The following is a 17,395-nucleotide window of genomic DNA, read 5'->3' as shown; positions in this document are numbered from 1 at the left end:
AGTAACATTTTAATAGCATCAGGTCTTCCAGCAACATGATGTCAAGATGCTCTTAGAAACCTTATTTAGTTTTGTCTTCAACATAGCTTGTTCTGCTTTCTTCGTGAGGTGTTTTCTGTTTCTTTTTTCTGACATTAATGAGTGGTATTTTTAAAAATTTTCTTTTAACTGACTGTGGTTAGCCCTGATTTGAAATCAGTCCTTGGTATCTATGGGGAATTGGTTCCAGTACCCCTCTCAGATACCAAAATTTGAGGGCACTGAAGCCTCTGATGTAGAATATGTTAAATATTGGTCATGGCACTCATATGGGAAATTCTTTTTTGTCCTTTACCATACTAGGATTATCTCTAGAATTTTACCTTTGTGTGTGTGTGTGTGTGTGTGTGTGTGTGTGTGTGTGTGTGTATGTGTGTTTATTTACTGTGGATGCAGGGATAATGCAGTCAGTGGAAATTCCACCTTGACTTTGGTGCTTTTTCAATCTTTAGTTTTCATTATTGTCATGCAATTTAATGGGGAATTAGGAATTGGTATATGGCCCCAAAACTTGCTGCTATTGTAACTCTGAAATGAACATATAAATTTTAGAAAGATTTTCAACAAATGGTGCAATATATTATTGCCTAATTAACTTTAAAATTTAATCCATTTCCCTAAGCATCTCAGTCTTCTGAGGTAAGATCATAATTGGCTTTTCCTAATTAGATTTATCCCATACTCCATTATTCCCCATTATACATGCTATTTCCACTGCCCTCCAGAATTTATAGTTTTGCAGACCAGGACTAGAGAAAGTCAAGCTTGGAGTTTATAAAAAAAAACAAACTCCTGAGCTGAAAGTCTACCACTCACTCCACTGTCTTGGCCTAGAACCTGTTGATTTCTACCAAGGAACAGGAACATTTCCACCACGTGGTTCTGCTGTTCTCATATCCTGCGCTCTTGTTCCCACATCTCAAAATTCATGGTAGAAAACCCCTGTTACTAACAGAACCTAAACTTTTTCTTAACCTCATGCTTCTGTCTAGCTTCAGGACTACAAAGAACTGGAATTTCTTGAGGATAAAAATATATGGGTCTATAATGGTGAAGATATGTCATTATGCATTGTCAAAACCCATAGAATGTACACCACCAAGAGTGAATACTAATCTAAACTATGGTCTTTGGGCGAACATGATGTGCCAATGCAGGTTTAGTGACTGTAACACACGCACCACTCTGGTGCAGGATGTTGATATTGGGTTAGGCTGTGGGTGTGGGGGAAGGGAGTATATGAGAACTCTCTGTACTTCTGCTCAGTTTTTATGTGAACCTAAAACTGCTCTAAAAAGTAAAGTGTATTTAAAAATATATATGTTTAAATAGCCCTCAAATACTATCCGGATGTCATGCCCAGAGACTCTCTGGACTCCATCTCTGCCTCTGTTAAATGCCTAGCATCTTCCCACGGTACATTCTTAGGTCATTGCTTAGGAATCTAAATCCAACAGGGCTAATTTCTCAGGACTTCTCTCTGCTCCCTAATCAGTTTTCCTGCCCACCTCTCCTTTTATTTCTTCTTTTATTCCTGTGTTCTTCCTGGAATGCTATAAATAGAATATTTTAAAATCTACCCCTTTACGGAAAAGCCACAAAATTATTCTATAAACATTAAGCATTGACAAGAATAAATGTTAATGAATAAACAAATGACAGAGGTCACAAGACATAACAAATAGTCCCCACTTTGTGGCTGATGGCATCATTTACTACAGTCATACAGTGTACTCTTTTGGGGATCCACAGAAACATTGGTGTCTATCTCTAGAGTTGGTTATTTTTATTTCAAGAACACTTAGGCCAGGCTCAGTGGCTCACACCTGTAATCCCAGCACTTTGGGAGACTGAGGTGGGTGGATGACTTGAGGTTAGGAGTTCAAGACCAGCCTGGCCAGCATCATGAACTCCATCTCTACTAAAAATACAAAAATTAGCCAGGCGTTGTGGTGGGCGCCTGTAATCCCAGTTACTCTGGAGGCTGAGTAAAGAGAATTGCTTGAACCGGGAAGGTAGAGGTTGCAGTGAGCCGAGGTTTGCACCACTGTACTACAGCCTGGGCGACAGAGCAAGACTCTGTCTCAAAAAGAAAAAGAAAAACAAAAACAAAAAAACACTGTAAAACAAAACAAAACACTATAAACAGTGTAATTTTGTTTTCCTCTTGGTTTTGGCTACCAGGGAACTCAGAATTAAGTATGAAGAACTCAGCTTTCAAAAATACAGGTCAGCCTGGGCAACATAGAAAGATTCTATCTTTTAAAAAAATACGGGACCATTTGTCATGCATTGTGAATAATAACTTTACCTATGAGGGTTTTTGTTTGTTTGTTTTTTACCTTATTTTTCTACTATATTCTCTTTGCCCTTATTTCCTATTCAGTTTATGTGGTATGCATTTCTACAAGCCTCCCAAGGATACTGAAAGGCGAGAAGAAGCGTTTTTATGTGACATTGCAATTCTCAGCATGAGTGTCTCTGGCTTTGCAAATTTTCATTGGCCTGTGTAGTCACATGCCGTCTTTCCTTTGACATTCGATACATACCTGAACCATATGAGCCCAGGAAGGCAGCACCAATGCAAATGTTAGTTTAATTCAAGCATAATTGGGAATCAAATTTTTCAGAAAGGTAAATCATGCAATGAGCTCCCAATACAAGTGAAAGTGACTTTAGTATTAATTGTAAAATTATCACTAATACTATTATTATCTGTGCTATTTTTCCTTTAACTGGTTGGTATATTAAAAAAAAAAAAACTAACCAAAATTTGGTTGGGAAATTTTCCTCTTTATAACATAGTACATGAATCAGTAGGAATTGTTCATTCATTCTGTTTTGTTGTTTTAATGTGACCAGGAAACATGGAGAGTAGCTAATAAATCCTTGATGATACTCAGGCTGCCTTTGATTTTACTGTCCTCTTGTTTCTGTTGCTAATGTTGGGTTAATTGCAGCACATAATTTACCAGATAGCAACAGCAGGTATGTGCCACATAATTTTTTATTCAGACCTGTAACAGTGTCTCATACATGGTAGATGCTTCATATTTGCTGAATAAAGGATTGTAAGAATAAAGGAATTAGTGGATGAAGAATAAAACAAGTCAGGCTAAATCTTAAACATGAGCTCTGGCAGGCCGGGCTCGGTGCCTCGTGCCTGTAATATCAGCACTTTGGGAGGCCGAGGCAGGCAGATCACAAGGTCAGGAGATTGAGACCATCTTGGCCAACATGGTGAAACCTCGTCTCTACTAAAACACAAAAAATTAGACAGGCATGGTGGTGCGCGCCTGTAGTCCCAACTACTCGGGAGTCTGAGGCAGGGGAATTGCTTGAACCCAGGAGGCAGAGATTGCAGTGAGTCAAAATTGTGCTGCTACACTCCAGTCTGGAGACAGAGCGAGACTCTGTCTCAAATTAAAAAAAAAAAAAAAAAAAAAAAAAGCTCTGGCAAGGCTGTATAAGAGAAAGGAATTCCACCATGGGCAACTCAGAATTCATGGTAGAAAACACCTGTTACTGGCCGGGCGCGGTGGCTCAAGCCTGTAATCCCAGCACTTTGGGAGGCCGAGACGGGTGGATCACCAGGTCAGGAGATCAAGACCATCCTGGCTAACACGGTGAAACCCCATCTCTACTAAAAAATACAAAAAACTAGCCGGGCGAGGTGGCGGGCGCCTGTAGTCCCAGCTACTCAGGAGGCTGAGGCAGGAGAATGGCGTAAACCCGGGAGGTGGAGCTTGCAGTGAGCTGAGATCCGGCCACTGCACCCCAGCCTGGGCGACAGAGCAAGACTCCGTCTCAAAAAAAAAAAAAAAAAAAAAGAAAACACCTGTTACTAAGAGAAGCTAAACTTTTTCTTAGTATTGGAGTTGCCAAAATGTTTTAGGCTTTTATCATTCCTAAGAGGTGTTATTTAAAGCTGGATCCCTGATACTGATAAGACTGTTGAGATGGTATAAAGGATTCCAGGCACCTGAATTTTATCTCATGTGTCAACTCTTCTTCCTTGCTCTAAAAAAAGGGCAGCTGGAAAAGAACCAAATGCAGGGGAAGTGAAAACAAAGAATTCAACAGCCAAGCTTCATCTTATATAGTGCAGGACTGGCTACTTAATTTGAAGAGCCTTGTGCATGAACTCAGAGCCTTGTTCAAAATTATTAAGAATTTCAAGACCACAACAGAGCACCGAACCGAGCTTTGGTTTCTTCTAAGTGTGGGGTCATTTACACATAAAGCTAGCTCTGCATATATGTTCCTAGTCCCACACATAAAGCTAGCTCTGCATATATCTTCCTAGTCCCTTGTTATTTTTGACCAAATAAAATTGAATAGCTCTGATATAAGCAAACTTTTATTTGTAACCCTGTTTAATAGAATGTTCTGCAATGATGGAAATGCTGTATATCTGCACTGTCTAATGTGTAGCCACTACCTACCTATGGTTAATGAACTCTTAGAATGTGGCTAATGTGACTTGAAATGTGGCTAGTGCTACTGACTAACTGTATTTTAATTTTATTTAATAATATACATTTAAATACCCATATGTGGATGTGGCCAATGGCTACCATATTGGACAGAGCCATTTAATAAATCAACCAAACCAAAGACAATAAAGAAAGTAGTTTCATATAGAAATAATCTGTAACAATAGAAAGCAAGGGATCATTTTTTATTTTTTACATTTTTCCCCAAAAGCATTGTTTTTACTAATACAGAGTCCTGACCACTTCAGTGGTGGGAGGAGCGGGAGAGGCTCCTGTTTCAATCCAGAGACCTCCATAAAGTTGGTTTGTTGTTACCAAACACAGAAGAAGTGGCATCACGGATTTGGTAAACTAAGGGCAATGTTTAGTCTCTCTGTGCTGGAACAATAAGGTGTGGTGAATCTCTGCTCATGTAAGAATCCTGAATTCAGGAATTTCATCTGTAACTACTTGAATTTCTATCTCTGAAGGTTTGAGATCATTGATAGCACAGTAGAAAGGCATGTAATTGCAGTTGCCACTGTGTTCAAATGTCCAGGCAAATTTCTTCTTCACTTCAATGAAGCTGGTTGATTCAGCTTGTTTAACTCCTGCTGCAGTGGCTTTAAACCCACAGTAGTAACTCGCAGCATCACACTTGTACACCTGAGGGCCTAGTTCTTCAAATATACTAATTAAAATCATACAACAAACAAGAGACCTCATTTCAGCATTCTGTGTATAGACCTGAGTAATATCAGTAATTCCTTCTACATAGTATGTCCACAGGAATCTAACAAACATACTTATATTTGCAATTAGCTGCCTTATATTGTGCCCTCTGTTCCTGGGATCTGCTGTCAGCGGTCACTCCTGTGATCACACAGCCAGTGTTTTTGGTCATCTTGATTAAGTGAGTCCTGGAATCCAATAATTTGTCAGGTACTATCGTCTGTGTGACAATTGCTGCACAGTCTTTCTTTCTGATAGCTACTGATGTAAGGCCACCCTGGTTAATAGCCTGAAAAGCATACTCTACTTGGTAGAGCCGGCCTTCGGGTGAAAAAATTATAAGGTGGCAGTCAAAACCAGTGCCAGAATCATGGAACGTGTTGGTACACCTACTACTTCGCTCACAGTCTCTGGTGCAATATCTCTTATATTAACTGTCTTGAGCAACTGACAGCAGCTACAGTTGCATGCTATCCCAATGGGAAATTGCGGCATAGCTTCTAAACTCATAAATAGCACAAGAAATGTCTTTAAGACACAGAACTGTGAAACTTGGAGGAGATCCCTGCCTAAAAATTTTGGTAAGGGTAGAGTGTTTCCATGGCAATGAAGAATCCATCCAAATGTAATTAAAAGTGAGTGACTAGGGGATCTGTATTGTTCAGCTCTAGTACATTTTGCCTTTATATTTTTCTAAGCCACTGATATGCTAATATATCAGACAATATTTGTTCAGGACTGAAGTGACAAGTCATTGTAAGAAGAAAAAGAGGACACAGTCATCTTAAACATTAGCAACTCTTCATATAAAATGAAAAGGAAAGATGTATTCTGTTGCTACTATTTGGAATTCCTTTGAGTCGTGAGCAGAGGAGTCATTATTTATGGTTTTCCACTTAGGATCACATTTCCTCCCTGAGGACGCTGTCAGGTTACCCTTTAAGGACTCTCTCTTGGTCCTTCCCAAGAAGTACCTGCCCTGGTCTCCAGCCAGGTTCCAATCCGCAGCCATTTCTGCCAGCTCTTCTCCACTCCAACCCCAGGCCCAAGGCTATGGCCATGGGCAGCTTTGAGAGGCTCCACAAAGGAGTTGACAGATCCAGTGGCAAACAGTGACAACCACTGTCCTTGCAGTTTTAATGCTGACCAGTTTTGTTGTGTATATTTGGAAAGAAGTCGGTCGTTTGAAAAAGTTATACAGCAAATATTATTGGTATGAGTGAATGAGTTTTGTGCATTTTTATTTTGTTTTAGTTGCAAATCACATGTCCCTGGGTGCTGAAGGAAAATGCAGGGAGCTGTTGAAACCAGCTGCTCAAGTGAGCTAATTCCTCTTCCAGAAAGATGTTTATTGCTAGAAAAACAATCAAAAGGCCAAAATCATTCTCAAAAGGAAATAATGTGAATGACTTAATTAGCAATTGTCTGTGTTTAGGACGTGGGGAAAATCCAGTGACATGGGGCTACGGAAAGGTCCTTGTGGCACATGAGGCAACAGAAGGAATGAGAAGAGGGAAGGAGCATGGAGGGAGGAGTAAACACAGCTGAATTGGCTTAAGAGGTCCAGGCATGCCTAGCCCAACTCTTCTATCAACTTTCATGTTATAAACTCTGCAATTACTTGTTTGCTCTTGCTGTTGCCCCAGGACAGCAGTGCTCTGGTCAACCGTAAAGGCAGCAAAAGATCAGAAGTCGGGGTCTCTGGGCAGTGAGTATTGAGAGTCTCACTTACGTTACAAGGAACAACCAGCTTAATCCAGGGATTCTCAGTGGGAAAGGAGTAGAGCTCAATCTGTAGTGGAAGGAGGTTCCCAGATTTCCAGGGCAGGGGAAAGACTGGCCTTTTTTTTTTTTTTTTTTTTTTTTTTTTTTTTTGTGAGACGGAGTCTTGCTCTGTAACCCGTACAGGAGTGCAGTGGCACAATCTTGGCTCACTGCAAGCTCTGCCTTCCAGGGTCACACCATTCTCCTGCCTCAGCCTCCCCAGTAGCTGAGACTACAGGTGCCCACCACCACGCCCGGCTAATTTTTTGTATTTTTAGTAGAGATAGGGTTTCATCGTGTTGTTGGCCAGGATGGCCTTGATCTCCTGACCTCATGATCCGCCTGCTTTGGTATCCCAAAGTGCTGGGATTACAGGTGTGAGTGACCGCGCCCGGCCACCACATGGATTTGGATGCATCCCGTTAAGGGGAGGGCCACATTTTCCTTCTTTTGAGAGTCTCTATACACAGTAAAATTTGATGGAACTATGTTGCACACTTGAAAGACGGTGGTTGGAAAAATGTTAGGATGCATCATTTTCTTTAAAAAAGTCTCTTTAGTCTCCTTATATCTAGGACAGCCCCTTAACCCCCATCCTATTATTTCTGTCTTTCAAGACATTGACAGTTTGGAAGCATCCAAACCTACTTTTGTGGCGTGTCCCATGATGTGGATTTGTCTGTTTCTCCATGATTTGGTCCAGGTGAAGATACCACATAGGTGGCATTGGGTGCTTCCTTTTGTGTCACAGAGGGGCCCATGATAGACTAAATTTAGACTTTTGTCCCTTTGTTGGCAGTGCTTGGTTTGATCACCTGGTTCATGTGGTGTCAGCCAGTTGTCACCACTGAAAAGCTACCTCTTTCCCTTAGCAAATAAGAAGCAATTTGTGAATATCTGTTTCCCTCTAACCCTTGCACCCAGTGGCCTCAGCATTGCTGATTGCTGATCGTCCCTGAATCACTTTGCTGTGGAGGATTGGAAAGGGATGTCTTCCTGGTTCCGTCTTCTGTGTCTATTAGCTAGTATCCTGTAAATGGCGGATCCTTATTATTATTTTTTAGTTTCACTATGAACTCTCAGATTCAGTTTATTCTTAAGCTGTTTTTTGTTGGACGTCATACCCTTTGCCTTGAGAAGTATTTACCAAACTATGAAATACTAGTCCTGTGAAATATTCTAAGAAAAACTAGCATACGATGATTAAATAATTTGCAGAACATAATGTATTTGTATCTTACAGTGTTACATAATCCACATTAGGATACTGAAAACCACAAGAGCCTATTTAACTTTGTTTAGGCTGGTGTTTCTCAAACTTATTTGACCATGGAAATCTTTTTCCTATTCAGCCTTAGTACTTGATGGGACACATTCACAGAACGCTGGCCAAGAGCCAACTCTATTAATTTTAAATATTTCATCAATAATATGAAATCAAGACTGATGATGGTGATGGTTGGTATATCACTGTTCAGTAAACTATGATTACAATTGTTATTTTCCTATTATCATATTCATAAGGTCAACTCATCATACCCCTGAGGGGCTGGAGGTCAACCCTAAAATAGGCAAAGATTTCTTTAAAAGAACACAAAACAATTAACCATCAAATAAAACATTGGTGCATTGACTTCATTAAAAGTAAGGACTTCTGTTTATCAGGAGATATCAACAAGAGTGTGAAAAGGCAAGCTTCAGACTCGGATAGTACACTGTACTTACAAACATGTGCCCAGAAAATGTAAAGAACTCCTACAAATAAGTAAGTAAAAGATTAAATAAATCTTTTTTGAGTCACTTAATAAAACAGTAAATAAAACATTTACTAAATGGGCAAAAAACATAAATAGCCACTTCACAAAAGAGGGTAACCAATGACCAATAAGCATATAAATATATTGGCCTTAGAGAAACATGAAGTAGAATCCACAACGACATACCACCACGCTCCCACCAGAATAAAATGAAAAATGACAAAGCCTGACAGTGCCAGGTATGTGTGTGGAAGGTGGAGTTGATAGATGCTGTGAGGCACCACCTGGACCTCCTTTCAGTCAAGTGGCTGCTGCCCTGCTGCTGAGAGTGCCAACAGTCTTCACGCTCTGATCCTTCAGGGATTGCCTCTGCATCTTGTTCAAGGTCACAATGACTGACAGGCAGAGGGTACAGAGGACTAAACCATCTGGGTCCAACTCTAAGGGCCTCATTCTAACTCCCCCTGTCTGGGGGTTGTAGGCCCTGCATTGCACAACTTCTCCCTCTGGCCACCCTTACTTCCTCTACTCCCTTCCACAGGAGTTAATCCCAAGGACATTTGGTAATATGCATCCTGCACACTAAGCTCTATGTCACAGCCCACTTCCCAGGCAATCCATCGTTGACATGGTGCAACTGGAGTTCTCACATACTGCTTGTTCGTGTAAACTGGTACAACCACTTGATAAAACTATCAATGTTTATGAAAGTTGACAGTCAAATCTTGTCATTCTGCAATTCCCCTCCTAGATAGTGACCTAGGAGTGAGTATTGTGTCTGTCCACCAAAAGTCATGTACACAAATGTTCATAGCAGTTTTATTCATAATAGACTCAAACTGGAAATACTCCAATGTCCATCAACTGTACATTGTCTCCTCTCCTCTTCTCCCTCTCTCTTTTTTTTTTGGATGGGGTCTCCCTCTGCCACCCAGGCTGGAGTGCAGTGGCCTGATCTCAGCTCACTGCAACCTCTGCCTCCCAGGTTCAAGCAATTCTCCTGCCTCAGCCTCTAGAGTAGCTGGGACTACAGCCACACACCACCACGCTTGGCTATTTTTTGTACTTTTAGTAGAAACGGGGTTTCACCATGTTGGCCAGGCTGGTCTTGAACTCCTGACGTCAGATGATCCACCTGCCTTGGCCTCCCAAAGTGCTGAGCTAACAGGCACGAGCTATTGCACCCAACTCGCTCCCTTTCTCTTCCCTTCCTCTAGAGACTACAGGGGTCAGAGGAATTCTCACGCTCACAACTGATCCAGGTCCCCTCACCTGGACAGAGTTCCCACATCAGCATTTGGAGGCCAAATATCTAATAGCAGCATTTTCCAAATTGTGCTCCAGAGAGTGCTACTGTGTAAAATCTAAAGAAAGTGTCCTGGGGTCTAGTTAGTTTTGGGACATGAGTGGAATTTGAGTTTTTTCCAAGATGTGAAATCTGTTATGTGAGGTTCCCAAACTTGCTTGACTCTATCATCATTTTCAGCAAAACCTCTCATGGTATAAGACCTCTTCAGAACACACTACAGAGCTGTGCTGTAACAAATGTCAACATTTTAAACTAAAAATCTTACTAAAACCTAAAAACACCTGGTATTTAACTATAGGCATGGACCCAGCATTTATTCTTCAGTGTAGTATCTGATACATAGAACCCTTTGCCCTGCTGTCCCCAACCTGCCTCTGTATCCCCACTGCCCCTTGCTAATCCTATTTTTAGCCTGAATTCTTCCTTAGAAGTAGACCCAGCCTCTAACAGCAGAGCCCTGAGGCCCTGCTGTACTGTCATCCACCTCAACTCTGTCACACAGACACCTCAAGTTCCCAGGAAGGTCTAGCTCAGGCTGATGCACAGATCTTGAAAAGAACAGAGCCAGCAGCAGTCTCTAGGGCTGTGCCTGGGACGTCGGCTCAGCCTGGATTACTGGGATGCTGACATGTGAAAAGTAGGGGAGGTACAAAGTATTTCTTGCCAGTAGACTAAACTGTGTCTGTCTTGAGAGAAAAGGGAACGGCAAGGAGATGGGACTAGGATGTCTGTAACATCGGGGTTTATGTGTAGAGACCATCTGTGTATTGCGGCAGTGCCAGATGCAGGTGTAACCTCTCAATAAATAATAGCTAAATGAGCATGGAATGAGTGGATTCAATTTAAGTAAAAGGACTAACAGTGGGGAAAGGGTCCTTTAGAGTTGTAAGCTTGTTAGAAGTTAGAAGAGTTAGAAATTAAGTGGCAGAGTTAGAAACTCAACTCTGCCACTTTATTAGCTGTGTGACTTTCAGTGATTCATTTTTAGTACTTAGAGCCAGTTTCTCAGAAATAACATCGAGTTATTTATCCTTCTACCTATGTTCATGTACTTACATATGTGTATGTGCATAGGAAGATGCTGGGAATGATTTACATCCATTGTTAACGTGGCTGTTTTGGGGAACTGGAAGTTGGGGTGACCTTTTCTTCGCTTCACTCATCCTGATTGTTTTTAAAGGTATAAAAGCACATCACACTCAAAATAGTGTAAAATTGTAAAGATGAATCATTGATAATGAAGTCTTTAAAATGGGAGGATCTAAGTTTTTTTTTAATAAAAAAATTCCCATAAGCTAAACCAAGGATCATTCCTTCAGTTTCTTTATTCCCAGCTCATACATACTAAATAGCTCTTCGTATTTAGTCTTTCAAGCAGCTAGTCCTCTACCTATTTTCCCTGCTGAGAAATCCTGGAGGAATCCTTACAGACTAACATGAAGACTACTAAGAAAATACAGAAAGAAATAATAGCGTCTTACCTAGAATAGCAACAAATCTTTAAAACTCAATACTTCGATGTTGGGGATGTTGAATATTATCTAAAAACTATTTATAGGCCATGTGCGGTGGCTCACGCCTGTGATCCCAACACTTTAGGAGGCCGAGGCAGGCGGATCACGAGGTCAGGAGATCGAGACCATCCTGGCTAACATGGTGAAACCCCGTGTCTACTAAAAAAATACAAAAAATTAGTTGGGCATGGTGGCGTGCACCAGTAGTCCCAGCTACTCACGAGGCTGAGGCAGGAGAATGGCGTAAACTCGGGAGGCGGGGCTTGCAGTGAGCCGAGATTGTGCCACTGCACTCCAGCCTGGGTGACACAGCGAGGCTCTGTCTAAAAAAAAAAAAAAAAAAAAAAAACTATTTATAAAAATATTTATTAAAAATACTAGATAATATTCAACAATGTAAAACCAGTTGAAATTATGCATTTAACTGATGAAGAGCCACTGTTTTTTTAGTATTTACATGGCAAAATATTTTAAATTAAGAAACAAGTAAGAGGTTAACAGCTTCTTTCAGAAGTTTGTGATAATATTCTCTGCTTCATAGATCCTAGAGGTCAGCTGGGTTCCAAACTGGGCAGCACCTTATTCCTTTAGCTACATATATTTTCATTTGTGGACCTCTAACAAACAAATAATACAACTTGAGAGAATTTCAGAGTACTACTTTTTAGCCTCAAATATCTTCTTCCAACTTGGGATTTGATACATTTAAATAATTTATAAAAAAATGTACAAACACTTCAAATAAAATTATGAAGTTCTTCAGAAGATAATACTAAAATATAGGTATGTTTTCCTTTAAATATCTGGGATTCTATCTACAGTGCCTCTGTTATATTCATTCAAATTATTCTTATAATCTAAAACAATGAAGCGTCTCAACTGGTGGAATGCTGCCAGAGGATTTCAGCAGAGTTTGAAGGCAACATAACCAAAAGGCATAGTTTAAGTTGGCTTAGGAAATGAATGGGCTCCTTATCAGAGCAGCTGAAGGCTGTATACAATTAACAGCATCTGCCAACATTCACAGGGCCCCATATAGAACAAGCGGGCCCGACAGCCCCGCAGCAACCTTCAGCTTCTGGCACTCTCGGATCCACATGACGTGAAAACAGAAAGCCGGCTTCAAGCCATCACTAGAAGGACACAGAATCATTTTAGTGATATTGCTAATTCATATTAATTATTTAGAACAATTCTGTTAACCTTAGCATCAGGCTTCAAATTAGCCAGCTATCATTCAAAATATAAAATACCATTTGTAGAGATAAGTTTATATTTATAATAACTGATTTTACAATCTTTTCCATGTTATTTTTATTTTTAAAGACTATGAGAAGTATCTACCTACCTGCCTTTTTATATGATGAACTCTCAATTTAAATCAGCTAAAATATTTTTGCATGAGGAGTACTAAATTCATTATATGGCACTTTTTAGTTGTTTTTGTATATAATACATTTCTCTCATGAGCATGTACAAAACAAAGCAAATCCAGAGTTTCATTAAATAAATTTATTTGTTAAAATAATTTAACTCCAAATACAACTGTTGAATTTGCATTGAGTTATAACTACAATTCATGTTTTAATTGAAATGTCAAGGTTTAACAACTGACATTGTTACAAAACAATAAACTGTTGTTCAATTTTAAATGGTCAGTTGTATTAGAGCGCAACACTTAACTGTGAACTATATCTCTGGGAAACCTCAAATCAATAATGATAAGTCTGTTTCCAAAATCCACTGCAGTCATTCTTGAAACCCTGATCAAGATTTAATAGATGCACAATGACATGTTAAATAAAAAAAAAAGAACCCCATAGTCCTTAATGTTTGATTGGCTAAGGGACAATTAAAGCTTACCCAGTGCTAACACAAGACTACTGATAAGAACAAAAAATTTAAAAAACACACAAGCAAAAAACAGCAACAAACAAAACAAAGCACTTTCATATTCATACATACACTGACAACATTAACATTCATACTGGAAAACCCTTGAAAACAAATACCAGACAGTCTTAGGCAACATTTCTTTATATAGAAAAGCAAATATCAGTAGTATTACCACAGAAAAGTGATGGCAACTGTAGCAATTCGAGTCAAAAGTTCAGTCCTAATTCTACAAACCAAAGGAGAAAATCATCAAAGCACCTTTCGATAGTTTAAGAAAAGATTTGATGTAATACTTTTGATCAGATGCTGGCTTGTTTTGTTTAAGTTGAACAAAATGAAAGGCATCAGTTACCATCACTATCACAGTTTAAAAGAACCCAAAAGTTGCAACATCAAAAGAAAAAAAATTCAAAGATGCTGCCTTTGTATAAAAGTAAAAAAAAGAAAATCTTATCACAAGAGCTAAAGAAAAAGTGGGTCTTTGGATCAAACCATAATATTTTTAAGGCATGTGAGAAAAACTTTCACTTATCTAAGTTGCTAGTCTGATCAGGGCATAAAATAAATCGTGACACAAGGTCAACTTTCTTCTGTAGCCACTAAGGTTTCATATGCCAACAAATGTAATCTTCCTGTTCTTAAGCATTTTATTACTGTAATATCTCAACAAACACATTCATTTGCCAACTGAGTTATATTCACACCAGATGGATAGGAATTTCCAGTTTCGGGATGTCCTTGATGCCTTGGTCACCAAATATGCAGGGCTGCGTGGAAACACTGATCAGGCAGCCAGATCAGTTATTATTCATGTCTTGACAGTAAAAGCCCACCTTGTCATCTGACACAAATGTTTTTAACTATTAATACAATTCAAAATTTTAGATCATTTTTTCCACTTTACATTCTGCCATATCTTTCATATTATTTAACCTATTTTCACATCTGCATAGCAAGTCATAATGTCAAACTGTGGGATCTTTATAGATATTTCTATTTTGCAATTTTATTTGTCAAACATTGCTATTAGTTATAGAATTCAAAAGAATCATTCTGAGAAGTTAGAGGAATCAAAACTCAACCAATTCACTAACAAGTATTTTTATTTCAGTAGAGAAATCATATATCTTGAATCTCCAATTTCTCTACATGTTTGAATCAAACCAACTTTTATGCAGTGAAATGCGTTTCAATAAAATTGGTTAAAAATTTTTTCCTATAAACAAGGTGCTTCATAACTGAGGATTATAAAAAATTATACTGAAGAATGTAAATATTCAAAATTCAAAGATTTTTGACAACTATGGCCTGGTTTCATTCACCTATCTCTTCAGCTTTTTCATTATGAAAAATACTATCAACCTTTTTTTTTTTTTCATCCTCTAAGTTTAATGCCAGTTATTAAACATTTGGGGGGCTACCAATGATTTCATAAAAGTATAAAAGACACTTTAATAATTTAAAAGAAAAAAGTTTTTGATACACTATATTCTGCAGTATAGATTCTTAGTATAGGCAAATTATCTCTGACTTGTGCCAAATTCTTCAGAACAATAAACACACATGCACACACAAACACACACTCTTCTCTCAGTGACACACGTAAGACCAGAGGTTACTTGCACAACACTGTGAAACCAACAAAATGTGGGGTGGTGTATAGATCGCAGGCTCAGTGATATTGCAGTTCTGAAGGCCAAATTCTTCTCCCAAGGCCCAGCTCAAGATAATCTTTTCAGCATTTGTAACTGAAGTTAGCTGAAGATCCCTGTATACTTGATTGTAAAACTTATGAATAGGTTTTTCCTGTGCCATTAGTCATGCAAATGATAAATACTTCACGGCTATGAAAACCAAAAATGTCAGAGCTTGAGCACCTTTTCAAAACAAAATATTCACTCCAGCTTTATTTGACACTTCAGTAATCAGGGCAAAATTGTTCTAAGAAAACCTTTATATAATTCTCCAGGAAAATTAAAGATAAAAGGCTTTTGTCCCTTACCTTCCACTCTATAATTTATGTTCACTTTTAAGCCCAAATTATTTCACATGGTTATTCAATTTTTAAAATGCCTGCAATAAAGCTCTGCTACAGCAAACTTGATTTTGAAAGCAGGTTAGCCACAGGTTACACTACAACCATAGCCCTTAAAGGCGAGAAGGAATTTGCTGCTTTAATGAACTTAAAAATGCCAGATATTCGTACTGTCCTGTGAGGTTTCTGCAAACAGGAACATGTGGATGCAACATGGCTTCATTTTCCTTACATGATGGTACTAGTTTATCTATTAGAATGCTTCTTGTTAGTAAGGCTAGGTAATCTCTTCCCATCACAGTTGCTTCCCTCTTGTTCAGTAAAGTTACAAAGACCACCCCTGCTCAGTTAACAGAGGGCGGGGTCGGGGTTTTAATTCTGATCAAACCCTTGTGAAAGCCTCCATTTTCTGTGGCAAAGCAGGTGATTTAACAAATTCTAAAGCCAGACTATTTTTATATAACCTGTTCTGACTTTTGCTCTATCAAGGATTGAAGCATGAGTTAGTTCCATGTCACAAATTAGAGTAACAGCTACAATTAAGCATCAATTTTGAAAAACAGAAATGTGTTAGCTGAGCAAAGAATCTCTCCCTGTAATGCTGTTGGCAGGTCAGCTGTTATTATCTTACTTGACGAAATACATTGGTTAGAAGCTCTATCCCAATTCCTGAAATTCAGTACTCTTGTAGGAAAATATTTCTCCTTTACTTATTTTTTTAAAGAAGACAAAATATTTTAATTGTAAGTGGTCATAGGAATTCTTCTGGTTTCTCCCTTATGGTTATTTTTAATTTATACAATAGTTGCTTCTGTCAACTCAGCGACAATGCCATCATAGCTTTCAAATGAGATCACCCTGTAGATCGATGGACTATGCCTTAAAGTTGCAGATGCATAAAGGAGACTGAGGACAAATGGTGAAAACTGTAGTTACTGAACCCAAATGTTACTCAGAGATATCAACTGACAACCACTGCTCAATTCTGAATAAGGGCTGCAGTTCTCTGTAGATTAACACCACGCATCCTGCAAGTTCTGCAGTGGAGTAGGCGAGTTTTCTATCACCTACGACATTGGGCAAATCCCATCCAGGACAGCCATATTTGGATGCTATTGTATGTTACATGCAGAACAGCATGGGTCATCTTTGTCAGGCTGAGCAGCATAGTTCATCTGCCTCACAATTTCTGCAAAGAGTTCGTCCACCATTGTTTTACTCTTAGCGGAAGTTTCCATAAAGGGGCAGCCCCACTCTTCAGCAAGTGCTCTGCCTTCATTGGACGATACTTCTCTCTCACTTTCCAGGTCCACTTTGTTCCCGACCAAGATGACTGGCACTTTCTCATACCTATGAGAGAATACACAAAACACACAGACATTGTAATAGCACAAAGTTAAACAGGTCACGTGGATTTTTGTTTTGGGGGGCTATTCCAGCATAAATGATATCTTCAGTTGCATGAAAATGATTTGTACCACTTGGCTTGATACTTATCTGAGGGCATTTGAAGCTGCTCTCACAGTGGATCATAAAATGAGTTTTATGAAATGATGTTTTAATTAATCAATTATACATCCTTTAAAATCAATTTATCTTTCCAGATATACTTGGAAAATTATTCTCAGAAACTCAGACTAAATCCTCTTAATTTTTTTTCTATTCTGAGGGAGGGTTGCACAAAATTTCACAGTTGATCACATAATAAATAACTCCAATGAGCAAACAACTTATAATTATCAGCATTTCACTATGTTCTATGTGTATAAAATTGATCATGTTCATATAAAAATTAGCCGAGTATGGTAGCAGGTGCCTGTAGTTCCAGCTACTCAGGAGGCTGAGACAGGAGAATCGCTTGAACCAGGGAGGCA

At 39.0% G+C, this 17,395-nt stretch overlaps 1 protein-coding gene and 1 pseudogene across 1 annotated transcript in view; both read right to left on the bottom strand.

Moving 5' to 3' along the window:
* Positions 1–497: 497 nt before the first annotated feature.
* LOC107128019 (proteasome subunit alpha type-6 pseudogene) lies at positions 498–7,771 on the bottom strand (annotated as a pseudogene).
* A 5,316-nt stretch (positions 7,772–13,087) lies between these two features.
* RAP2A (RAP2A, member of RAS oncogene family) overlaps positions 13,088–17,395 on the bottom strand; it is a 52,985-nt gene continuing 48,677 nt past the window's right edge. Inside the window, exon 2 of the mRNA XM_065533405.2 lies at positions 13,088–16,871. Within this exon, the coding sequence (XP_065389477.1) occupies positions 16,634–16,871 (238 nt within the window). The 3' untranslated portion in view covers positions 13,088–16,633. The remainder of the gene's footprint in view (positions 16,872–17,395) is intronic.

The sequence above is a fragment of the Macaca fascicularis genome, chromosome 17 (assembly GCF_037993035.2).
Source record: "Macaca fascicularis isolate 582-1 chromosome 17, T2T-MFA8v1.1".
NCBI lineage: Eukaryota > Metazoa > Chordata > Mammalia > Primates > Cercopithecidae > Macaca > Macaca fascicularis.
This window is presented reverse-complemented; position numbering and strand designations above follow the sequence as displayed.